Source organism: Siniperca chuatsi, linkage group LG23 (genome assembly GCF_020085105.1).
Source record: "Siniperca chuatsi isolate FFG_IHB_CAS linkage group LG23, ASM2008510v1, whole genome shotgun sequence".
In the NCBI taxonomy this organism is placed as follows: Eukaryota; Metazoa; Chordata; class Actinopteri; order Centrarchiformes; family Sinipercidae; genus Siniperca; species Siniperca chuatsi.
In genome coordinates this window covers 12,911,322-12,938,583 of record NC_058064.1, presented here as the reverse complement: position 1 = coordinate 12,938,583, position 27,262 = coordinate 12,911,322, and the positions used below count along the sequence as shown (strand labels likewise).

The window sequence follows — 27,262 nt, the reverse complement described above, 5'->3', positions numbered from 1 at the left end:
GTTGCCCTGTGAAAATGCAATGTAATGTCAGATATGTCTGGATTTGTTAGCAGCACACTTCTAGAGTTCCTGCACTCGACTGAACTGTATAGAAAACATAATGAAAAAAAACTTGCTGCATTGCACCACTGTTGCTCCAACACAGAAGAGTTGTATGAAATGGAAAAACACGGCAATAAATCCAAGAGTGATGGCTGATGAGAGGTTTGAGTCTGCAGAGAGCTGTGGAATCATACCTGTGACCAGGAGCTATTTACCATTCGGGTAGCTTTACCCAAGACCCCCATACTGTGTGAGGACAACCTCAGGGCTCTAACTTTTTTGTGACTTTTTGAAGTAACAGAACTCTTTTTCTTCTAAAGCATTTCACCTGGTGAGATTGTTTTCAGAGAAGAAGAAAGATAGCTGAAAAGAAAGAATGAAAGGTTGAGTGGTGCCTTTTGAACTCTAACACTTAACTGACCTTGTGGCATTGTGGATCTACTAAACAAGCTTCCCTCTCATGAGATTAAGCCTCTTAACCATTTTGATCTTTTTGACCGAAGAGGACCCCCACTGGGACACAGGGTGACCCTAACATGCCTTAATGCGCCGTTCTGATGATTTGACCATTAAAGGTCAACAAAGAAGAAAGTGCTTCTTAGTGGCAAGAGAAGTGCAGATTTAACTGACAAATCTGAAAACATTTACCAGACACATGATCTGATGCACTATTATCTCCTGTTCTAAATTAGAAGCTTTGACCCTTCATAGTGCTTTATGAGGTCCATCTTAACCGTTAGATAAGAATTGCAACCAGAGTAAGGCTGTGACTTTTTCAAAAAATCTAAATCAATTCAAACTAACATGTAATTTGTCCAAATGAATTTGAAAAACAAACCATGTAGCCTAATCCTCGTTGTAGAATGAACATTTTTCCATTTGTGGTGTTGCTACTGCCTCACTTGAGTGACAAGTTAACGTTACTGTAAGGCAGTTGCGTTGCTAAATTAGCAAACAAACTAACCTTTATCCACGATTTTTCCATCTATGGTGTCAAATCCAAAATTCTTCCTCACATTATGTCTTAAAGGGTTTGGTGTCTGGTATCTGCCCAGCAAGGCTTGCTATTTTTCTCTATTTTACTGTATTTTAAGAGAACAACAATAGCCTAGCTTACTGACAAGTCAACAAGGCATGCAGAGGACCAGATGGACAGTGCATTTTTAGGAGTGCCCCCCACTGGATTACAAGGCACCGCTTTTGGGCTTGTACACACTGAATTTTGAATTCGAACAGATAATTACAGATCGAATATTTAATTTTTTCACATATTCTAACGGTAGTTCAAATTGCGAATAAAAAGTAACAGCCCTAATAACCAGAGGGATTTTGGTTGGATGATATGAGTGCAAAAATATCATCAACATGCAGAGTTTTACAGTGTCCAGTGAAACTCAGTCAACACGTCAGAACAGAAATGCCTTATCCATTGTGTTTATATATGTGACCTTCTGCCTCCAAACACAACCTCCTGGTGACAAAAGAAGTTATGATGCTTTTCGGACATTGTTTGTCAGAGGCATGTTATTTTTGCAAAAAGCCTTTCTGCAGATTACTTTTACTTCTGCGGCCCTGACTTTAAGTCAAGTACAACCAAACAGAGAGCCCTTATTCATTTTTGTCTGCCATCAATACTTGACACACTGTCCAAACACACTTGACATCGCCTCTTTGACATGTTTGTGGTGAGAGGAGAACTCCCAAATCAAATCAAACCAAAATTATTTGGCTTTTCTGTGGACACAGCAGAAGAAGAAAAAGTAATGGTCTATCCACATGTGTGTGGATTCATCACACACACACACACAGGTGTACACACCATTACCGCATGACTCCACCATATGAGGCTATTTCAGTGACAGATCTCCGCTTAGAGCTCCTCTGTCATCAGCTCTGTCATATTGCATGGTTGCTATGACAACCACAGCATGCTATCAAGTCAAGAGAGGGAGGTAAACAATATGGTGTTCAACACCGCTTTTTTAAAATTAGATTGATTTGATTAAAACATATAGCACATACTGTACATACAGGTGATATGCGTCAATTCATGAATATGTGACAAATCCAATCATACTTGACAGGCCGATATGTTTTTAACAAGCAGTTAAAGTGATGTAAAATGCTTTTGACAGCATTATAACTTGCACTGTTGGTATGTACCAATAAAAACCTGCACTCTGACCTTCTGTGCTTTTCCCCTCGTCTAGGGTGGCATTTTTTTTTACAGCCACCCTGGCTTGATATTGGATCATAAACAACTGACAAGACTGGTGCAGGATTAGAAAAACAAGAGATTTTATAAGGTGAAAAAAGAGCTGTAAACATCAGCGTGTGACTGTTCTTGTAGCTATATCCTTGTGAGAACAAGAGCAAATAAGGCCGTGGTCACACCAGCATTCAAAACAATTACAATGGAATCGATTTTTAGATTCGCCCGTGGGGGAGAAGTAAAATCATAAAAGAAGTGGACGTACCCACTGTGACGTCACCCATTGGTTTGTGGACTACTGTTTTGAAGCCTTGCATTTGGCATTTTGGCCTTCTTTTATACAGTCTGTGAGTAAAATCAGTGGAATTTTATTTTTGATTTTGCTGAACTTTGACCTGCAATTTTCCACTGTTGACCGGAAGTTAGGCATCTTGACAGTGCTGCTTTGAAGGCATCAGAGAGCCATAGAGTCCAAAATGGTGGAAGCTACCATAGCTTATTAGACATGTTGCACCATCCACTTTTATTAAACCTCCTCTGTCAGAGTAAAAACTGTTCCACAAAAGAGCAATGTTTTGCAGACACTTATGAGAGAAGAGTGGATGATACAAATACATCTTTTAAATAAACTGTGTGAATGTATTGTCCTGTTAGCAACCAAGCTAAGCTAACAAGTGAACCAGTTTGCAAACTAACTATTAGCAAGCTAGCAAGCATTTTAGCTTGGAAAACTTTATTTTCCTTCTTCTCTTCAATGAATATTTATCAAACGAAATGGTGCACAATGTTGAACAAAATGCAGAGGTGAGTAAACAAAACACGGAGATATTGTGACTGAACAAAGGCCCATGCATCCAGCTAGCGAGTAAGCGGTTAGCTCACCAGCTCCAGTGGTCCACCAACAAGCCTTGTGAGTAGTCACTACACCAAGCTTCTAGACCAAATATTTCGCTTAGACGCACTGATTACTTTCACTGTACCACTTTCTGGTGCGACCAGGGGTTTAGTTTTAAGTTGGGATCATGTTTAAAGTTAAGGGTTAGGGGTCAGGGAACAAATGTAGTCAATAGAAGATCCTGACTAAGCTACAAAATTGTGTGTATGTGTGTGTGCTGCCATACCCAGTACTTGTGAAAAAGGGGTCCTCCACAGTCCTCATTAGCATTGTAAAGACTGAGGCCATCTGATCCTTGCATCCTTTTAACCTCTGGGGTCATAACAGAGCTGGTGTCAGAGCTTTGTGTGTCTACCAAACTGTCTGTGTTCAGGCTGCTTTGAACCAAGTAGCATCAGTCAATGCTAAACAGATGGCTGATAATGTTACATAAAATACACAGACCTTCCTAATTTGGTGTTATGCTTTTCGTCTTTTTGCTTGAATTATAATTTTACATCATCATGACTCTTACTGTACATTATATGAAATCTGGAAGGTTCGTTTTAAATTTTAGATTTAAAACATATCACCTCTGACAGAATTATCACAGGCATGTTAGTAAAACTCTTTCTATTGCTATTTCATCTTTGTAGTTTGGGGCTTTTAAGATCAATTTTGTTTTGCTACAAATAAATACTGTATATTGCGGAGCGAAATGAAACCATTCAATTGGACTGTGATAGGCCATCTTCTCCTCGTAAAGCCATTTCTTTCTCTGTTGTATAGCCATTGTGGGGACAGTAAATTCTTTATTGGTCACTTTGGGTGAAGATTGGGACCAGCAGGGTGCTAAAGGCATGCCCAGTCAATCAAGCAATCAATCACATTTATTTGTGTGTGGATCATTTTGGAGACAAAAAAACAAACATTTGAGCATTAAAAAGAAAGCACACCAACGGTGAACATTTGTAGACCCAGACGCCCTGAGCTCTCCAGCAGATGCAACCACATAAAATAAAATGGTGGGATAGATCGAGTAACAGATCTGTGACATGCAGGGCTGCTCAGATTTGTTTTTCTGGTGATTTTATTACAGTCATGATGCAGCAACAACAACCTGAACTATTTGTGTGGCTTTATCTGAAAGGCTTCATTCGACAACATCTCTTGCCATCTGAAGATATGAATAATTTTACCTTGAGGAGTAACTACATTAGATACATCATTTATAAAGTTAATATGTTAATGTGTCTTAACACATTAATAAAAAAAAGATACTTTTTTAAATCATGTAACTCTAATATCTCTATTAATTTCACCATCCACTATAGAAATAAAATATCTATTACATTATTATATTTGTAGAGACACCTGTCTTTTGGGTCTTCTTGGCTATGATAAATTAATCTTGCAACGCTATGAGATGAACTTACAAGTCAAAAAATACACAGGATTATAGGCTTGCTACTTACCTACGTACAATATGAACAATGCCACTGAGGTGAATAAGAAAAGGTGAACTATTTAACTGTTGCACTTACAGTAATCTTTAATCCTTACAAGCTTGTGAAGCTAAACACGCCAAATCATTGACAGACACAACACAGGGTGGTGAGGATGTGAGTCCTGAGCTGGTGTCAACTTCTGGAAATAATACATTTTGAACACATTATAATGGCATTGTAACAGAAAGGAAAGCATTACCTATAATTAACATTTCTAAATAATATTTTAAATAATATATTAGGTTGCAAGATTATGATGATCTTGCATGTCAAAATGCATATATTAAAATGGCTGTAATGTCAACTAAAACAATGCACATCATTAGGGATAAGATTGATCCCTGATCACTGTGATTAAAGAGCTCAACAAATACTAAATAACTTGTTATAATAGACATTTACGTCTAATAGAAATCCCCTGCTGACCTGCTGTATGGATTTACCCAATATAGATCTGTGTTCCTTGGGATTTTCCAAATTACTGTATGTTCTACAATCTGGACTTTATTGAGCATATTGACTGTAAGGCCAACCGCTGCCAGTTAGCCAGCCACACTCTCAGCCACAGAGGGCCCCAAATCAATGCTGTGTGCTTATTCACTACATGGGCTCAGGCCCCTGTTGTTATGGACGCAGTGTAGCGCACACAAGGCATTCAAATGTAAACTCTATGTGGGCTCCTCCTGCCATGTAAAGGAATTGACGTCAACAAAACATTTGTGTGCATGAATAAGTGATTTTATTTGAGAGATTTTGCTTGTCTGTTCATGGCTAGCATATCTCCAGCGACCAAGTAAAAGCTAATTGCAAGAAAAAAACTTATTATTCTGTGTACAATGACATCTCAACATGTGTCTTATCAATTTTGTCCTTTTTTTGTTCCAGATGGAGCCTTTGTTCCCAGTGCTTTTATGTTGTGACCACACCTCAGGTTACTATACAGCCATAAGGAGGATCAGGAAGACAATGGGCACTTCCTTATCTTCCTGACAGGCAGTACCTTGTGCTCAGCCAGGATTAGACAGGAAAGGGGGCACCAGCAGGTGGAACCAGGTAGTTAAACGACACGCGACATTGAAGGCCCCACTTCGAGCTCAGTGGCGTATGACTAATCTTGTGTCCTCTGACCGAACACGCTCTGTCTCTTACACCCCTTTATCACCGTGAGTGGGGGGCCAGATTAAGGCCACATTAATTCACAACAGGGAAGCCCTTTTAAACCCAGTTGGTGCGCTGATAAAAATCGAAAGGGCTATGCTCCGCCGAAGGTGGATGTGCATGCGACAGACGGAAAAGCAGAGGAGTGGGAGGCAGAAAGGGACTTTGTGAAATATTTTTCAGAAGTGAAATCTAGTGCCTCCCAGTCTGACAAATTAAGATTTTAGCATTAAGATAACTAGTAAGCTTAATTATTTTTAACACTGTCTCCCTGAGGGCAGGACCTAAGCAACGCAGAGTATCTTAAATTTCTGAGTTCTCAGACCATTTTCACAATTGAGAATGACTTCTGTATGGGAGCCGAAACGTCTTGATTCTGAAAACAGTGTCCAGATGACTACGACTGAAACCTTTTCTACAAGTTCTTTAATGGTTAATCTAGTCCCGACATCTTATTTTTAGCCATGGCTCTATGGATGGCAGATATCCATGGTGCACAAAGGCTAAATCCTAATGACTGGCGTTCCACTGACTTTTCCTCTAGCGCTACCAGCAGTTCAAAAGTTTCACTTATCCTGTGAAATATCTCAACATCTACTGGATGGATTGGTATAAAAAATTGTACAGTCATTCATGGTTTCCAGAGGATGAATCCTACTGACTTTGGTGATCCCCTGTCTTTTTCTCTGGTACCACCATGAGGTAGACATTTGTGTTTTTTTAGTGAAAGGTCAAAGCTATAGTGACAAGACATTTAGTAGCCAGGTTTCCTTTCACTTTTAAAAAAAAATATGTGCAGATATAATGCTGAATGCAGGGTTGAATGACTGAATACAATGTATATGTTTTGCAGTGTGGTATTTTTTGTTTTGTTTATTTACACAGTTTTTGTAACACTGAGCATCCCAATAACACAGTATCTGCATGCTTGGCCAAGCATGGCTTCAGCCCTTATCCGTAAAGCCGAGGGATGATGTGTCCTTGTGCTTCTCGGCTTGCCTTTGAAGTTTTATGTTAAGTCTGTGTATGGAAGTGTCTGCATGTGTGCATGTGTGTATATGTGTGTGTATGTGTGGAAGAGGCTGGCCTTGTGCCCCCCCGTAATCCTGTTAAGCACCTGGACAATGGAGGAACAGCTGGCTTGGCCTTCCTGCACTCTACATTGAGTGGAGGAGAGGATGATGTGCACAGCATTCAGATGGAGAACCAAAAAGAGAAAAAGATGGATAAATCTAGGTTTCTATTGATCTATTTTTCTATCTATCTTCTGTGTCTATCGATCTAGCTGTTTTATCTATCTTCCTTCCTCCCTCGGATTGCCGGTGGTGCTCTCCTGGCCCTGGTGCTCCATCTATCCTCATGGTTAAATACTGGCACAGATGTTGTGGAAAGATTGAGAGGCCCGCTTGTACCATTAGTCCAGCAGCAGGGCCTGGGAGCAGAAGGCAAAGACTTCTCTAATCAGTTTTATTGGACCTATGCTATTGGGTTAACACAACAGGGACAGGCCCAGAGCCCAGCAACACTCCAGTGTAAATGTGTGTGTGTGCAGACAGGGGTATCTGTGTATGTTTACTCCCTAAGGCTATAGCACGGATAGAAATGTCTCTCTACCTCTGTGTCTCTTTTATGCACACATACGTTGGTCTGGGTGGAACCTGAGACTCAGCTGTGTGGCAGATGAGCTCCAGTTGGTTTAGATGCTGTGTCAAATAACTGCATGGGATCACAACCCACTGATATATTTTTGTTGGAATTGATGATAACCATAGTATAAATGAATGAAAGGCAACAAAACTAAAAGTCTACAGCCACACTAGCGGCTCTGTGAGGCTGTACTTAAGCAGTGTTGCTTTGAGCTAAATGTTAACGCCAGCATGCTAACATGCTCACAATGACAATGTTAACATGCTGATGTTTAGCAGGTATAATGTTTACCATTGTCACAATCTTAGTGTAGCTTGTTAGCACGATAACATTAGTTAGTTAGCATGAAGCACAGCTGAGGCTGATGGGACTGTCACTGGTTTTGCAGTATTTGGTTATAAACCAAAGTATTAGACAAACTAAAATTTGACCAGATGATGTTGCTAGATGAAAAATGAAGGAATCACCAAAATTCATCCTGAGGAGGACATGAATGTCTGTACCAAATTTCAAGGCAATCCATTCATAGTTGTGGAGACATTTCACAACCGAAAATAGTGGTGCGACAGGAAAAGTCAAGGGATTAATCTTCTGGGGACCATGAATCTGTACAAAAGTTTGTGGTGATCTGTCAAGTAGATGTTGAGATATTTCAGTCTGGACCAATGTGGTGGACCGACGGAGAGACATTGCCATCCCTAGATCCACGCCAAAAAACACTTTAAAAGGTACAAACCAGACCATTTAAACTTCAAATCTTCTTTTGGTTTTCCAAAAGAAGATTTGAGTGGAGTATCTGTCACTCAAGGTAATGTATTTCAGTGGAACAAAGCTCTTCCATGCTTCGTAGGCTGATTTTTAGTGTATTCATGCTGCTCAATAGTCGAAGATAAGCTGGTGAGAGAGATCTGTTTCCCAGTGCCTGAGGACAACTTCACCCTTATGGGCTACTTGACCCTGCATGGCCAACGTGGTGTGAGGTCAGCTGGTCAGACGCCAGTTTGGCTACTAGCTTATTGAGTAAAGAGGCTGTCAGGATCTCATATTCCCCCCCGGCCATGCTGCACTGTGGTGGTTAAGTTGCTGTATATACTGAATAGTGAGCAAGGAGGGGGTAACACAGCCTCTGGGTGTCTGGTCACAATGGTTCAAGAAGGATCCTGAAATGTTGCCATTTGCTTTTCTAAATCGCCCTGTTCAATGGAGCAATGAAAAAGAAAGTGTTAGCGACAGATTCAACAGTGATTTGACTTGTTTTAATGGCTGCCTCGGTTCGTTTGACGCCAAGCTCTGAAGGTTTCATTATCGCACACATTGTTTGTGTATATGTGTGAATTTCTGTGCATGTGTCTACCTCGCTTTGCCTGGCTGCTCAATGGGGATATAACTAAGATTGGACATTAAAACACATTTTCCACAACAGCTCACTAATGAATGATTTTTTGCCCAACTGGCAGTCTGCAAATTATGAACAAAAAGGTCCCTCTGTGTTTGTTGAATGGATCCCAGTTTAGTTGTTTTGTCTTTTCCTTAATTTTGTGAGCTGACCGCCTTTTGTTTCTCTTTATAACTCTGCTCATAATTTGATAATTAAATGACTGGAATCACTCTGGCTTTTTTTTTTACAGAGTCAGTGATTTTGCTTCAACAATCGGGATCAGGAGACAATGAGTGGAGGAGAGATAGTCATTATGAGGATTGGATCTGAACGCTGGCCTCCTGCAAAGTAATTAGACAGTAATGAATAGTTACAATGTAATTACTAGAACAAAAAACAGAAAAGGATGCCGCTTTTCAATTACCATCACGTACCATTATTTCCCCTCGGCCTTTAGCTCCGCGCTGTAAGTAGCACTCTAATCATGTTTTTACCTAGATGAATGGTTCAGAGTTTTAAATAATGTATGGTTATGGTTATTGAGAGCCATGTGTCGGTCGCCCTTAGGCTCTTCTCACGCCATTGGCTTTGAGACGCCCAGCTGTCTACTCTAGCAGAAATGCTGCTGTTTTCTATTGATCTTTCCACACATGGCGTAAAATTCACATTAAAAGCAAACTTTTTCACCACAGGTGGTTGAGAATTGATTAAATCTTTTGACAAAAGCTAAGCTGCTAATTTAAGAATGACATCAGAACCTATTAGCATGTTTTCCGACTTTGATCATAACAACTGTGCTGCAAACATCACAACTCTGTTTCCGACTTCTCTGAAACAGAATCTGGTGATGTTTTTGAACATCATAACTGTCATCCTAAAGAGACATAAATGACAATGCATAAAGGACACTCTCAGATCATCATAAAACCAAGTTTTATGAGTCCTGGAGGTGTTTTCAGTCTGCCCGCGCTAAAGTTAAAGACGAGCCTCTCCATCGTGTCCGCTGATGAGCTTCAAGGAAACTTGTGAGAGAAAGGGAGAGAAAAGTTTGCAGTGGTAACTCATTGAACACCTGTTTTTTGGTATTCTGCAGGGCAGGCCTTTGAGCACAGACCAAAAGCGTGATCATAGTTCCTGATTAGATCAGCTCTGCACCCATGACGCACTACTCCGTCTGTCGTCAAGGATACTGTGGCCCTTGAACATCTCGATGAAGGATTCACGCAGCTGTAATTACCTGCTATACCTAGAACTCTTAGAATTTTCTTTTTAAAAGTTTATACTTAGATTGACAGTAGATTCAATACTGAAATGGTTCAGAGCCTACCTAACAAGTTTCTATTTTCAGAGAGGAACATGCGAAGTGGCCAATTTTCTTTCCATCACAGCCATATAGGACATTATGCTAATGTGGTGTTTCAGGCTTCCTTTGAAGTGCAACCATTTCCCCTGCAGCAAGCTATTTTTGGTTAACCTTTGACTGACTGGCAGATCACACTGACGGACTTTACCATAAAATATGAAATGACCGATACAGCTGTCTGAACCCACCTCAGCCCTCCTCACCCTAAAGTTAACTACTTGTCTAAGAATTTATTGAATATGCAACCTTACAGGCATGACACCACTCTGCTGCTGCATTGCCAGTCCAGTTGTCAGACATCAAAGACAATGAAGCACATTTTGTTTGTACAATATTTCTCATATCATTTCTGATCCGTAGGGTTCAAATCCCACGTCTCTTAAAGTTATACAAGTCTCTTCAATTTTATATGAGAACATGAGCCAGACATCTGCCCAGTGTCTCATGTACACAGATGCAATAGAACAGGATGATGAAATGGAGGAGGAGATAAATTGTAGAGATGATGGAAAGTGGGTGATATGAACAATAAAAAGGATGGTGATAGGCCATAAATGACCACAATGATGATGTCACCTTCAGTAGAAACATTGCGCATCTCAGATTTACTTTCCTTTCAGTAAAAAAGTGGAGCAATAAGATTGAAATTTTCCCATTTTTGTTGTGTATGTGACTGTGTGTGTTTGTGTGTTCTGGACACACATTTAGCTCTTTGTATGTGTGTCCGTCAGCAAATCTGAGCTTATGGATGATCACAGTGGCAGTATAACTAGAATGTCTGGAAATATTGCTAATCCGATACTCAGACAGCAAACATCAGCACTGGAAAACAGTGGAAGAGGCTGACAGAAGAGAGAAATATAAGAAAAAGAACAAAAGAAAACAATAAAAGAAATAGACGAACCATAAAGTTCATTAGGTGGTGATGTCACCCCTAAGAAGTCACCTTCGGAGGTCAGCGGAGAAAGTGGTGACCTCATCAGAAGGGGACAAGAACGGTCGGAGAAAAAGGGTTAAGTGTTATCTGGGGGGCTGTATCTGGATCTGCTCTGACGCCCTTGACTGAACCAATATGGTCCTTGTACCTGCATAACTGGTGATAAGAAGGATGACGCATTGGTTCTCTCTTCTCATAGTCTTAGCAGTGACAGCTATTATGTGTATCTGCCTCTTGACTGGAACTTCCCACTTTGCCATAACAGATTTTATGCTGTTCGTCAGTGCAATTCATGCATTTCATTGTAAAATAAATCATGCTACAGTATGAAATGTACTGACCTCTTGTAAAGAAAGAATGACCCAAACATATAACTCTTGAGTTTAGAAAACAATACAATACATTGTAAAGCATTGAGTGAGTTCCATGTTGCCCATTGTGACAATGAAGGCTGTCCTTGCAAACTATAGACTATACTTCCCCCAGGAATATACAATATGTTGTTTTGTAATGTTCCTAATAGCAGTTTCATTTTAATATACGTGTCTTACTATTTGACCGTAGACAGAACACAACAACAAGATATATGTAGGCATGTTCAGGGCTACAAAGCAAAGGATGCTATATGTTCATTTATACTGTATGAGCGTACTAATGTTCAACTCTGTCTCCTAGAAATTTCGTTTGTACTAATTGTGCTACTTTTCTGTACCACATGCAAGTTGTATGGAGGTGGAAGTTGACACTAATGACCAGGGTGGTTAGGTTTAGGCTCCAAGGCTACTTTGTTAGAGTAGAGCTCTCAGATGAAGTCAAAATGAAATTAAATCTTTTTTTTCTTAAAAAACAGCATATCCTTGGTGTTTAGTTTGAGTAACATGAACCAAAAGTAACGTTGAGTGGGAATTAGTGCCAATCTTGGTAAGGTAGGTCCACCAAGTTAGTAGTTAGCCTAGCTTGCTAGCTTCCACTTTCCGTGTGAAAGATAATCTTAACAGCACGATGATTCCTCCTAAAATGTTTAATTTTGTAAAGGGGCAGGTGTCTTAAATCACTAACGGCACCAGCGCTATGTGGGAAATGCCCCTCCCCACACACACAAATATGTCCAAGAATGTTTTTATCTTCTTTTGAAAAATGGAACATTATGCACAATAGCTACTTTGTCATTTTGATTTCCTTACACAGAATGTGTGGAAAATTCAAATTTCAGTTTGACTTTAAATGTTAATAAAGTAAACACATTGTGTCTCATTCTTCAAGTTACTGTTGACTGTTTCAATATTAAACCAAGACCACGATCTGTCGCTAACCTTAACCAGGTACTGCGAGTGCCTAAACATAACCATAAAAATGTTCATTGACAACTTTTACTCATTATATTGATAAGAAATGTAATCTGGGCAGCATTACGTTTCTGTTAAAACATATTTGGCGTGGTTAATTAGCATAATTTCTAGTGTGACAGGGTTGTAATACCATCACTTCTCTTTCAATTTATCTGCACAGCATCTCCAAGTCATCCATCCTCTTCTCTTTCCATCACCCTGTCTTTCCTTCACTCCCCCCTCTGTCCCCTCACCCCCATGGAGAGGGGCCAGTTGGGCTGGAAGCTAATTTGAAGCCAGTCAATACTAGTCTGTGTTTCTTCCTGTGTGTGTCAGCCCAGTCCGGTGCCCTTGTCTAACTGCCGGCAGAGAGAGAGAGAGAGAGGGAGCATCTGTTCGGTGACTATCGCTCTCTGACTGTAAATCTATGGCAGCCACTAAACACCACTCCTCCAACCATTGTACTTGAGTGCAGAAGGCTATCTGATTGAATCCAAATGAGATTGATTTCTAGCCCTCTCAGTATCTTGATTAACTGGCATTTTAACTCCTGTTTGTTTTTTGTATTCAATTTTTTGCATTGAAATGGTGGGGTTTTGCATGTTGGTGGAATGTATGTACACACAGATAACAAACAGATGTACTCAAAGCATACAAATACAGATGCAGCCACTGGCACAATGACACACACGCGCAGCATGTCCTTCACTTTGCCTGCAAACAACAACACTGATTTTCAGATACTGAATCTGCCCAAGATAAAACTAGTCCCCTCCCAGCCCCTTTCCTTAAACAGCCAATGAGAACGCTGTCTATTCATGAGCTGGAGTAGGAGCAGGCATGTGTAGGCAGCCTGCCACAGGAGGAGGTGTGTCTGCATGAGCCAAAAGTGTGTGTGCGTACGAGTGTGTGCTCACACTGAGAGAGGAGGTGGTGGAGAGTGTATGTAGGCATGCAAGTGAGAACCAAGAGAAGGAGTGACAGGCAAGAGGGAAAGAGAAGCCAGGTGCTTTTACTCATCTTACCACTGATACACTCCTCACAAACACACACACACACACACGCACACACACACTGAAGGAACTACAACCTCTACTAAAGCAGTGAACTGACACGTGTGTGTGTGTGTGTTTTCTGCGCTCGGAGCGAGTCTGAGGATACACGGATGAGAAAGAGGTGTGGGGGAGCCAAGGAAGAGGAGCCCGAGTGTGTTTTCGCCCCAGGGGGAGCTCACACACTCACCGCAGACAGCACACACACTCCAGCGGGCACTCGGCACTGTTTCCCTGACAACTAGAATGGGCTGCAATTTGTGCACCTTGCAGAAACGGGAGGAACACTATAAACTGCTGTATGAGATTGCACAGGTAAGTGAGACTTTGGAGGTTTGGTGTGGTTGTTGGTTGGGTATCATCGGCGTGATCAACTTAATGACAGCAGTAGCAATGATGATAATGATGGCAGGAATGATTTGGCGTCTGAAAAGAATTGGATTTCCCTCCAGTGAGCAAGGAAGGTAAAAGTGAGCCAGTATTAAAAAAACTGAAGTCAGAGTAATTTTCAGAAAGAGGAGAAAGACAGCAGACAGGTTCAGTGTGGAAACCAGGAAAAAAATGGGAGAGGGACAATGAGAGAAATGTACAAAAATGAGTTACTTCCAAGCAGCCAGGCAGAGAGCCTGTGTGTGTGTGTGTGTGTGAGAGAAAGAGTGTGTGTGTATTCCCCTCTCCATCAAAGTGAATGGAGCTAGTTATTTCTCCTCAGCAGCAGGAGATGTGAGAACAAGTTCAGCTCTTTTCCCCGTGCTGGCTCCAGGGAAATTCATCACATCTCCTCTGCCTGCGACTGTCTAGAAGCAACACAGTTCAAAGAACAACCAACAAATGTGTTCTGCTGTTTTCCTCTCTGTTGTTTGTCAGAACTGGACTTGTTTTTTTTTTTTTTCTTCTTCTGACCCGATATGAGAGTTTTCACATTGTTGCTGTCATGTAGAAATACAATCCAGCCTCTGTGATTTTGATGCTTTTTTATTGAAAATACATTCACATTATGTGTTGAATGAGTAAATTGAACTTTAGCCCTTTTATATTCATGAAATTTCCACAATATATAGGCATAAATGACACATAAGAAATACTATATACATTTTAGATACATCTTTTGACTGACAAAAGCCATACACTCTATTATTACCTCCACAAATGATCATATTGTCATAATGAGCAGTAAAACACTGTGAATGTATAACTTGTCATCTTGTACTAGGTTTGGCTGGAATGTGTTGATTAGATAGGAAGTGTCAGCAAGTGTGAATCTACTAAAAAAAACACATATCTCCAAAATGCCATTCTTTTAGAATTAGAAGAACATGATGTATTAGTTCTCTCTGACTGCTTTTTGAAAATTTTCAGCGGTATTTTAACAGGTTTTATCTGTTAATGTCAACTTTAAATTCAAGAACAGAAGAAGAGAAAAATGAAGTGCAGCAGCGTTGCATGCGTGGAGCTGATTGTGGGGAAACACGTGCTCTGGGTTCTCTCTGTTGTTGAGTACAGTACGGGCGAATACCAGGCCAGCAGCAGCAAGGATTCATTCATCATTTAGTACCTTACACGGTTACAGACAGCAGGGAAACTGGATACAGCATAATGAGTAGGAGCAGTTCTGATGAATACTTTGTTAGTTTAGTTTTATAGCCCTGGTGGGAAATAAACCCTTACTGTGTCCAATAATAATGACAGTAAAGCTGTTTTTAGATTTTTGATGTTGATGATAATGAGGTTGATGGTGGCAGTGACAGCCTGTTTTCTTGTTATGGGCACCGTAAAATGTAAGAAATACATCATCACTACCCTAACCTTTAATCGCTGCTAGACGCTGCTTTCATGAACGTTATTCACAGTGCTGCAGTCTCAAGCTCATTACAGTCTCTGACTAAATGCCCTCATGCTTTAATGAGATGGTGTATGTCTGTGTTGTCTGCCTGGGTGGTGTGCAAGAAAATTAGCCATGTCAGTTAAAGGAAACCCTAGAAGGTCATTGCTCCTTTTGTACAGTTGAGGTGAATTGAATAAACTGGCCAGAACAAAGGGATAAGTAGCTTAGTATGTTAACCCACTGAGCAATTTATTAATTAGCTATTTAAAGACATATAAAGAGCATGTGTATGACTGAAGTGTAATGATAAATAACATTGTTAAAGAAATAGTTTGACATTGTGGGAAATACATTGCTTTCTTGTTGAAAGTTAGATAAGAAGGTTGACACCACTCTCATGTCTGTACAGTAAAAATTGAGAGCCAGCAGCCGGTTAGCTTAGCACAAAGACTGGAAAGAGTGGGAAACAGCTAGCCTGGCTCTATCCAACGGTAACAAAATCCACCTCCCAGCACCTCTAAAGCTCACTATCTTGTTTGTTAAATCTGTACAAAAAACAAAGTATAAAAATGACCCTTCGCTGTTTAGCTTTTCCCTGTGTTTCCAGTACTCTATGCTAATGTAGCTAACCGGCTACTGGCATCAGCTACATATTAACTGTACAGACATGAGAGTGGTATAGAGCTTCTCATCTAACTCTCTGCAATATAGTGAATTTCCCAAAATGTCTAACTATTACTTTAAGTCTGGAATCTAGAATTACAAGTAGATTGTACACACTGGGTGTATTTAGTGGTTTATCTTACAGTAAACTAGACTAAACACATGACACCCAAAAAAGATCTAAGGCTATATAACAGCTATAGCTCAGGCAATTTTCATTTGGCATAACATAACACCAGATGTATGCTTGTATCATAAAGCATGGTGTTTGCAAGGAGACTGGCTGGAACTAACATAAAAATTACCCTTATGGTTTCCTCCTATTTCCGCATCACACTCTAGGTGTCCTGCCACCGTGGCAGATGTCCAAGAATATTGTGTGTGTGTGTGTGTGAGCGAGCACACCCTCTTACTGTTAAACGCTCTGTGGTGTGTATGTGACAGTCGGCGAACACCTACAGTTCTCATTATCAGTGCGAAAGAAAGAGAGACAGAAAGAACGAGAGCTCACCAGGCAGTAAGTGTGTCAGTGTGACTTTGTCCCGAGACTGGAGGCTGAGGGGATTCTGCAAATCCAGAGAGACTCCTCAACAATCCCTCTATCTCTTTTCTCTTTTATCATTCCAGACTCATTTCTTCTCCTTTCTTTTTCAGACTTTCTCCTTCTCTATAACCTTCATTAGTCTCTCTCCCCCTCTGTCTTTCTCCTTCTCAGCAATCTGTTTCTCCCCTCTCTCATTTTGCTTGGGAACACACACAACACTTCAGATTCTAAAAGTGTTTTTGTTCTGTTGCACTTCCAACAGTGCTGCACAATAGGACAACACCTGCTCATTATACCAGTGGAAAACCAAAGGATGCTGATACTGTACCATAGCTAAAGCAGGGATAGAACAGGTGCACAGTGGCACTGGATTGAAGCTTTGATGTATTCGTCTTGTGTCTCTCACTCTCTTGTGTCTTGGTTGGTGAGTCCTGACCAATGTGATTTCTTGTTAGAGCAATGATATATTTGAGAATAACAGTTTGATGTTGATGGCATTCTTTGGAGAAACTGTTGTCTTGTCCAGCTTGTGGACCAGTTCATCAGTCATTTGGTGGCATTATCAATTCAAGTCTTGATGCTTTGACGTCCACCTTAGGGAGACAGTTGCCTGTGTTTGAACTTGACTGTCCAAAATTTTTAGAGCAGCATAATGTAAATTCTGTTTTAAGGCCTGTTCACACCACCATTCAAAATGGCAACATTTTATGGCAAAATCAATTAATTCCAATGGAATCGATGTGATTAGCTGTGTTGCACCATCCAGTTTTTTCACCTCCCCCATCAGAGTATAAACAGAAGCGAATGGTTTGCAGACATTTATGAGACAAGTGTTTATGGTACAAATACCTTTTTTTTAATAAACTTGTGTATTATTATTATTATCTTATTCTTTAGCTTTTGACAATGCTTTGTAGGTGTGTATGTCATATGTTTGTTTTCTGTTTTTCTGTTTCTTTTTTATATTTTGTGTACAGCACTTTGGTTCCACTTGTGGTGTTGAAAGTGCTTTATAAATAAAGTTGAGTTGAGTTGAGTTATTGTCCCGTTAGCGACTGACCTAACAAGCTCAGTTAGCAAGCTCGTTGGCTTGGAGAGCATTTTCCCCTCGTCAGTAAAACTATAGAACTATAGTGAAGGAACTAATGTACCATCCTGATAGCAAAATGCCAGGGTGAAGTAAACATCACAGTACAAAGAAAAATAAAGAAAATAGAAATAAGCTCGGGGAGCTACTGTGACTGACCAGCACTTGCATGGTCCCGGATGGCTAGCGTGTTTGCCAGCTGTTCACCAGCTAGCCCTGCCACTAGTCACCACGTAAGCAAGCTTCTAGAACCAAATATTTCACAAAGACGCGCAGATTAATTTTGCTGTGCCACATTATGATGTGACCAGGCCTTAAGGGTGATTTTTTTCATTTTAAAGATGTTAAATGTCTTTTTGTGGATGAAACAATGACAATTGTACAAAATGGATTGCAGCTATTTTGGAGTTGTGGTAATGACCCCCCCCCCCCGATATATAGTGTTTGGAACAGAACTGTTCAACACTTTTCATTTTGAAAAAGTAACAGAGCATTTCAGAGGCCAATTCCAGTTTTCAGCCTTCAGGCATGCCTCGGTGTCTCCTGCACCACAGTGGCTATCTCTATTCACACAGCTGCGCTATTCTGACAGGACTGCTGGCTGCTCGACCCCAGCTGCCCAGCGGCCAGCAGAGATTTATGACTCTCGTCAGACCATTTACATTCAGCGTTTCATTTGTGATTTTGTGTGTGTGCACACTCAAACTGCGGGGCTCCATTCTGGCTGTTGCAATTGCCATGCCATGTATTTTGCTTGTGGCTATGTTAAATTGTCCCACAGCCTCTGGCTTCCAGAGCCTCTCAGGACCTATGTGTTTTCTCCTTTTTAGTTGTACCAGAGTCAGCATTTTTGTATCACACAACAATACCACAGAGCATATATCTACAGTATACAACAGCCAGAAACTACCCTGTGTGTAATCCTCCCCTGCATTCCTGCTTTGTAACAGAGTAGTGTTTGTTTTCTATGGAAGAATACCTGATTAATTGAAATTTAAACCAAACAAAAGCATGGCTTGATGAGTGCTGAGTGCAGTTTAGTCAAGTCTGGTTCATTTCATTGGGTGGCTTGTTAATAAGATAAGCTATTGTATGTTGGTTCAAACATTGCATATATTGCAGGTATTCATTATATCAAACCATTTACTTAGAACTATTTATGTTAGGCTTTTTTTCAGTAATACCATTCAGTGTATTTGTCTTACGTAGTTGCTTACACAGTAGTTTTCATTGTTACTGGCTGAGTGGTATGGCAAAGGTATGGTTAGGGTTAGGCAAATATAACACTTTGTTAAGGTAAGGGTAAGGTCATGGTTAATACAGAGGCAAACATGATTTGCAATTCTGTAATGGGACACAAACTCAAAAACGCAGTCAGACACATGACCTCCACACCTTTCTTTCCACCTCACTACATATAGGACACACTGCTTCATGCATTGGCACTGAATCTTGTAACTGGATTTCATGGATGTAAATTGTGAGGTGCGGATGCATCCAATATAGACGTTCTTCATAGGGATACTGGGCCGGTCATTTCAAATGGAACTCCTTAACAAAACGCACCTGCCATTACCTCCAGTAACCACAGGTGTGCCAAAGGATTTTTAACTTTAAACGTTAAATGTGCTGATTCAATAGAGAAGCTGTTTTATCATAACAAGGGTGGGACGTACCAGTGTTCTCATAAATGTATTTAAATAAGATTTTTCATATGCTTTCATATCATATACATATACATTTATCCCCTTTGTACATATGTGGGTGTGTATGGTGATGACCCAGACCAATCTTTAGTGTGGGCTTGTCCTCCGGAGACAGATGCTGTGCCACATGTCCAGCCTGTTAGACAGCATGTAGGGGGCTAGACAGACACCCCTTCATCCCGCCACCAGCTATGGTGTCCAGAGAGTGCCACACAGAGCAGGGGATGCTGTGGTCAGACCCACACAGCCGTCACCTCCATATGGCCACCTTAGTCCTGGATGGTGACTTCATCCAGATAAGGATGTGAAATATGTCAGTGCTATCGCTTACATCGACCTGAGAGGTTGGTGCAAAGCAGAAAATGAAATGGAAAAAGCACATAACTGCAGTTATCATACAACTACAGCAAAATATTCCTGTGATCCAAGAGTGAGCATGCATGACAGCGAAGTCTGGGATTCGGGGAATGGTCATAAGTATAATCTTCTGCTGGAAGATCTCACCTCTGAATGATGTGTTTGGGCCATAAAATGTGCTACAGATGACCAACAAGGGAGGTGGTATCTCCTGATTCATCAGCTGTCCACTTATCAGAGGGGCACAACACTGGTCCTGAACTCACTGTTTTCTTTTCTCTCTGTCCGTCTCTGTCTCTCTGACGGGATTTTGAGCTTTTCCAGAAAGTACTGAATGAAGTGACCTTTCCATTTTTTCATGCATTTTTCGGCCCAACAAATTGTCTTCCTGTCTGTGCAGGTCAGTGAGTTTGTCTTTTTCACTTGTGAGTGTAATTCCACTTGACAAGTCTCTCTCGCACACAAACACATTCCCTGGCAGTTTTCTATTACATATCAGAAAACAGAATGATCTTTTTTGAAATCAATCAGTTTTCAAATTTCTCAAAACGTACATCCTTACTTGCATTTAAATCCGATGATCTGTTTTATTCTACTGTATGTACTGTACTTTCATTCCAAAATATGAAAGCTACAGTTTCAAAATAAGACACAACTCCAAAAAAATAACTAACGATCACACTTTCAAAGCTTTGAGGTGCTAAATAATAATATTTAATGGTTTTCACCCTAAAAATGTTAATCTAGCATTATGGAAATGAACTCTGCTGTTGAACACAGATCATCTGGTGTCTTCCATCATGGTTATAGTTGCTCGTTGGAGCACAGCATGGCGATAATACTGCATGATTTAGAGGTGCATATGGCTGCGTCACCGATGCCGTGGGTACCACGTCTTCTGGTCTCCGGCCAAAAGTGGAAACAGGAAATGGGTGATTATTCAGCGTCAGGTTAATGCCAAGTTAATATGGGAAACAGCACCCTGGTGTTGTGTGTGTTTGCTTGCCATTAAAAATATGGAAACAGTTGGAATAGATTGATGAGGTATTTTTGATTGTGTTGTAAATGAATTTGTTTGTGTGTGTGTGTGTGTGTGTGTTTGTGTTTCCTTGCAGTGTGTATTTAAGGGAGAGTGACAGAGATGATGGCAGAGATTCTGTACATTGATGTCTATGCCTAGCTGTGTCTTTCTTGGTGTATCTGGCTGTATGCAATCATACATACACACCACTTTCTCGCTGTGTATTTGTGTGTGTGTTTGTGTGTGTGAGGGGGATCACAAAGTCAGGGGAAGACTGGTCTGGTGTGGAGGGGGGAACAGCAACAGTCGCCGTTTCGCTCCACCAGCCAACGATCTCCCCCTGTGTTGGCTCTGATAAGCCCAGGATGAAAGCCCTTTCTGTGGGCACAAGTAACACTCCTCACCCCACCTCCTGCCTCCCCTCCAGACACAGCAAAGGACGCACGCATGATGCATGTACACACAACCACACGGCAACATTAAGAGGTAGATTTGCACATACTGCCTATTTGCACATACTGTGTACATTCATGTACCACACAAGAAGGAAAATCACACAGTGTTCATCCATTCATCAGCTTTACGACATGTTTTTCTTTTTTTCAGCTGTGTAAAAATGTCATTCAAGCTTTTAGCACCTGACAATTGGACTTATCAGTTGTTATCAGCCCCTAGCTGATTACCATACTCACCAATTGGCCAAGTGGCCTGGCCAAGATGATAGGAGGTAGGGAGAGGGAGAAGGGTGGGGGTGAGGGAACAATGGAAAGGTAGAGGAGGGGAAAAGAAGGTGTGAGATAGAAAGTAAGGGAAGATAGTACAGTAGTAAAGCATGAGGGGAGAGAAACGGAGCAAGAAAAGACACATCGTGTGCCATCAATAAGTCCTTTAAATCCCCCCATTCTCCTGATTTTTTTCGCCCCTTCTGAACCTCGCCCTTTCCAAAACAGAAAGTCTCGCCCTCCTCCTCCCCCATCTCTTATCAGTCAGCAGACACTGTTTCAAGTCTGTTCCATTCCACTGCCCCTGTCTGTCTTTCTGCCTGTTTGTCACTGTCTGTCTATTGGACTCATTAAAACACCTTTGGCACGACCCCGCCCTCTGAGGTGCCACAGATTTTTTCTGTGTTGGAAAAACCCTGTAACGAAAAATATAGTGACGTCTGACTGTCATTCGTGTGTGGAAAAGAGAGAGAGAGAGAGACACAAATTTTGTCTAGTCTCAGTGTGTGTGCTGTCAGCCAGTGACTGCTATACGGTTTGAAGCCAACTTTGTGCCAGAATAACCCAACAATACACCTTATGGCCAAAAGCTGCAGGCTATGTTTTGTCAGGTTAGACAGATGTTACGACAAACCATCTGGAGCTGTTATGGATATGTTGCAGGCATTTGCTGCTACACGCCACTACAAAAATGCACACATACACGCATGAAATGTGCACACAAAAAAAGAAATTCCCTTAGATATTTAGCCGTTGCAGAGGGGAAAATGCTAACGCTCAACTTCTGAGACATAAAAACCTCTAACATCCTTGACATTTGCATAAAATTTCTCTCAGTCAGATCTTTGGATGAGTTCTTTGGCAACGAAGGTGCAATTCTCATCTGAGACCAAATGTCAGTTACACTATAAAAAGAAAACCTCCGCTTTTTTCCCAGCTCTTTTTTCTGTTTGCCAAGAATTTCTCCATCACGCATCATCATTTGGGGGAGACGGGTATTTGTTATAACTGTTTTCAAAGAACAGCGGCTCTGAGTCGTGAACACTTACAGCTGGTTGCTTATAATGTCAGTGATGATGTTTTTCTCTGACAGCCATCATGACATCTGCTCTACAGTATGTTGTCAAAGCTAAATAATTCTGCATACACTATGTGTCTTGATAAGGCTGTTAGCTAAATGCACTGTTGTACTGCCACTGCCAAGTGTGTTTTGAACCCACAGGCTGGATCCTGGGTCCAGGTGGTCTAAAGGGAGATTAGGTTACAGCAGGGTGCTGGTGTTGGATTCCCACTTAACCAACTTGGGTTTAGGAGTCATTAGGCCCACTCAGAGCCTGGCATCGAGTCCAGTTACAGATAGAATAACACTAAACCATCTGCATAGTAGGGGGGATGATTACATTTAGCGCCGGGTGTAACCATAAGCCTTTTGTTGATATGGGAAATGCCCTCAGGATGGAGAGTGGCCAAAGCACTGTGGATGGGTCTTTGTTGTTGTTGTTAGTTTGTCTCTTCTGTGGTGCAGTCATTAAATATCGAAATGTATGAATTATCGCTGTAAATGCTGAGATCCCAGCAGGTGCAGGCACATAACACAGTCTTACTCCGAGCAAAATGGCTAATTAGTGTATAAAGAACTGTGTACTTGTGTAGTTACTGTGTGACTTGAGTTGTTTGATTTCATTTGGGGTTTTTTTTGAGAATTTAGAGGGCATGTAAGATCAATTAAAGAATGACATGCTTCTCTGTTGGTTGAGAACATTTTACAAACGTTGGTCAAGGGATATCTTCTGCTCATCCTCTTGTATCCCAACTCCAGTCTTAGGGTGGGTAGGGTGTTTTCCCTAAAGTGCAGAGCAACATATTTTAAAAAATCACTTTATGTCTAGAATTGTTAAAGCAGAAATCCTCCAGAGATATGTATTTCAGTTAAAAGAAACTTTAAAGAACAATCTAACACTGTGTTCATTCTTTTTGCCCAACTGATAGGAATGAGAAATACATGCTGCATTTGCAGAGAAACTTAAAACCACGTCTTTGTGCCTCCAAGTTATTTGTCATTGTCTTCCAAAAAGACCCGTGTGTGAGTTTCTTGATCTGATGGTCCTTTGGGAAGAATGGCATTGCTTGTCTGTGCTTTGCAAAAATGACTCATATGAATGTTTTCGCTTCTGCCAAAGCTATGGTTAAAGTTTGGTGAGGTTTGGACACAAACTACTTGGTTAAGTTCAGGGAGAGATTGTGGTTTGTTTTTAAAAAAAACACATTCTGTCCTCATCAATCAGTAGCATTTGCTTATCGTGTCAAAGTCACACACTTAGCTGACCCAACCATTCGCCCTGATTTCACCCCTAAGAGGTTTTGCGGTACTCCAATCAACATCACACTACTACTGCCTTTGCTTCTGATACACAAAATGTATACCATACACATCCCTGTGAGGTTAAGGTAAACATAGATCATTTTAGGCATTTAAACACACAGCCAATGCTGTTGTTTTTCTCTTTCTGTCCTCTTATGGTTGTCCAAATAGTACATTTCCCTTCAAAAAGATCAGATATAGGCCACAAGAAGTTCAAATTCAGTCCTACCTTCCTGAATGCATACCTATTTAGTCAGTCACACATCATTTCAACATGCTTCATGGCCTTGTTACACGGAGGATCTCACAAATTAGGCCTGTTACCCATTTTGAGAAACGGCGATTTGATTTAAAGAGTCTATCTGTGATACAGTCTGAAAATTACCTAAAATTACCCAGTCACTAATCATCATCCATCTGATAATACGTTGGTGGCGGATGTGATTAGCCATTCACTCAGTCATATTGTAGACTTACTCAGCTGCCTGAAACTGTGGATACAGTCTAAGTCTTGATTGAAGCGGGTTCGAATGAGGGTTAAATTGCACCACCACGTGTCTCTCACTTAACTAACCAACCACGTTTTTTGATGAGGGTATTTTAGAAAGAGCTCTTCTCACCCGCTCACAGTTAGTGGAGTGTAAAGTTGTTTTTCTTCACTACCAAAGGGCGGACTCAGGAAGCTTCATGTTATGAATAATGCTAATGGAGGTGCTTCCAGTGAGCATAAACATGCATCACTTTAAAATGAAAAAGGCAAAGGTTTGGTGGGAGGAGAGAAAAAATGTTAAGTTCACACTCTAGGCTTCTTTAAAAAAAAAAATTAAAAAAAATAATTTTATGCAAAAAGCAGCACATAAATCTTTTATTTTCCCGCTCCTCAGTAAAATGTTTTAACTTTCCAAGCTTTAGCATGTTTTGCAAATTATGCCCCTGCATCTGTGGCTGGCTCTTTTTGCCTTCAACCAAATCTGTGCTCATGTGAATAACAAAGATTCATAGCAAGACTGCATTCAATAAGGAGCCACCTTTTCTGAATTCTAAATTCAGAAAAGAAGTTTTAAATTTAAGATAACATTATCCCACTGATTTATGGTGAAACTTCTGTAGATTAACTCATTCATACAGGATTTTGGGTCCATTGTCCAATAATTTTCCCTCTAGATTCCTCTCTTAATTTAGAGATTAAAAAAAGATTATGAACTTCGCAATGTTTTTCTGTTACATAGTTATGAGTATACAAAATGTTTCAGGCAACGGGAGGCTATGCTAATTTCCTACTGACGTATTCAGTCAGTCAGCATTTATACAGTCTCAGTCAATCTTCTATCTCTGTCTGTCCCTTCACCGGTGTTTGCATGTGATGTTACTTTCATGACACTGTTAAACCCCTGCTAGTCTGTCTGTACGGTTCACCCACAGCACCACGGTTGCTTAGACTCAGAACAGTGAAAACAAGGGCAGCAGAAACTGAATGGGATCCTGAAAGAGCCATTGCCACATCTAAAAGTCAGCATTAACTGCTGTGCTAAATCAAAGAAAAAAGGACAAACACTTGTTTCTTTTCCCCAAAACAAGTCTAATTTTTTTAGTACATTTGGTATTTAAAGTGGCAATTTTCAAAACATTACATATGTAAAGCAAATAATGATAAAATAAATATAAATAAAATACTACTACCAAATCCAGGTCAACTTCTAAAAATAGTCATCATAAACCATAGATTGTTCAATGCTTACTATAAAACAGTGTATGCATCAATTTAGACAAAGTCATTTTTCCTGTTTGTTTTTTTTATAAATATGATTTCAGAACCAAGTTGGTTTATAAAAATAAGCCTACTGCTATCCACTGGCCTGATTTCATCTGTTGGCAAAACATATGCTGTTTTAAGGCTTGCATTATTCTATATTGTTCTTATTGTCAACAAACCCCATGAAAAGACCAAAAGTCCATCTCCCAGTACTTTCTCTGTAGCACTCATTTCCATGCCCATTGGTTCCTACTGAAAGAAAAATTGGTCACAGATATAAAGTTACATTTTTCTAAAAGGCCTAAATTTCTAATACAGCTAGGCACTGCAGTTTTTAGCAAACGCCACTGAAACAAGAGAAAACAGTGCATTTGTTGGGTACTATTTTCAGCAGTGGATTAATACATATTTGGTGCACTGGCGGGTATTTATGGCAGCAGAACGGTGTTTGTAGGATTGACTCAAAATAAACTACAGTGCCCAGGTCCTTGATAACGAAAGAATGTGTCACCTAGTGGCTCATTGATGTGTTTTAACACTTCTTTTTGGACCACAATGGAGGTCTATGGCACAGAAGAATAAGCTATATCAGGCCACTTGTTAGTAGGATCAATTAATTGTTGGTTTTAGTCTTTTAATAGGATTTGTTGATAGTATTTAAAATATAGAATATCACCACCTTGTTCTTTAAGTTAAATCCAGTATAAGAATTGATTCCATGCTTGGATGGAGAATGTATTATGCTGTTTCCCATATAGAGGAGTAACACATAACCTCTTTGTGAACTCAGCCGTCTGGATGAATTATGTGGGTCTAATCGGTGACCCCCAAGAGCCTAATTCAAACTCATTGCAAGTATGTGTCAAGGGGCTGGAGGAAGGGCCACTGTATTGTTCAGCGCAGCTCAGTGGCTGTTGTTTTAATGGCAGATGAGAGATTAATGGTGATCTAATGACTGTGGGGAGGACAGTGCGACAATAGAATCCTGGTACATCGCAGGCCTAGTACATTAGTCAGTCAAGACAACTATCTGCACGGATTCACACACACACACACACACGCACACACACACACACAAGCATACATGTGTAAAATGTACACACAAACACATTTGGCTAATCCCCAGACACACAAACACATGAAAGTGACTTCTATTGATTTGTCAGTAAAGAAGTTTTGCAGTCATCTGCCATCAGTGCACCCCGTCTCATCACGAGCAAAACAAACGGAGCTAATTCTCAACCCGCCAACCCCCCAATGTGACAAAAGAAGGCTAATTTATGCATTGGCGACACGGGGTGCGAGGAATAAGAGTGTGGCAGCGGGGCTGGATGCTCACTCGTGGATCGCGGCAATTGTGTGATTTGGTTGCTAGGATGTTGAGGGTAATGAATGTCTTGTTGATGCAGTTTGTCATAACCTGTGCCATCCGTGGCTGCTTAAGGACACAGAGCCTATTAGTTAAACACAGACATATTGGCTCTGCCATGATGTATGAGCCCACCAGGCAGAAGGCATTAGTCATTTTATGAGAGAAAATGAAGGAAACTGCCAGGCTACAGTAGATGTTGAATAAGATTGTGGATTAAACTAGGCAGTGTGAAGCAAACCTCTTGACTTTTGCCATTGGATGTCATTTTATCTAACAGCATACATGAGGTACAAATTATAGGAAAGAATGTTTTAATTGGACTTCACATGCTTTCTATTACCTCAGTGATGA

The 27,262-nt window shown here is 40.6% G+C and overlaps 1 protein-coding gene across 2 annotated transcripts in view; it reads left to right on the top strand.

The window, feature by feature from the left end:
- The first annotated feature begins 13,316 nt into the window (after positions 1 to 13,316).
- pdzrn4 (PDZ domain containing ring finger 4) overlaps positions 13,317 to 27,262 on the top strand; it is a 38,884-nt gene continuing 24,938 nt past the window's right edge. The window contains exons 1-2 of one of the 2 annotated variants that reach the window (XM_044185707.1): positions 13,317 to 13,453; positions 13,594 to 13,814. In XM_044185707.1, coding sequence (XP_044041642.1) covers positions 13,746 to 13,814 — 69 coding nt within the window. In that variant the 5' untranslated portion in view covers positions 13,317 to 13,453; positions 13,594 to 13,745. Of the gene's footprint in view, positions 13,815 to 27,262 lie in introns of both variants that reach the window. The other variant, XM_044185706.1, reaches the window with a different exon arrangement.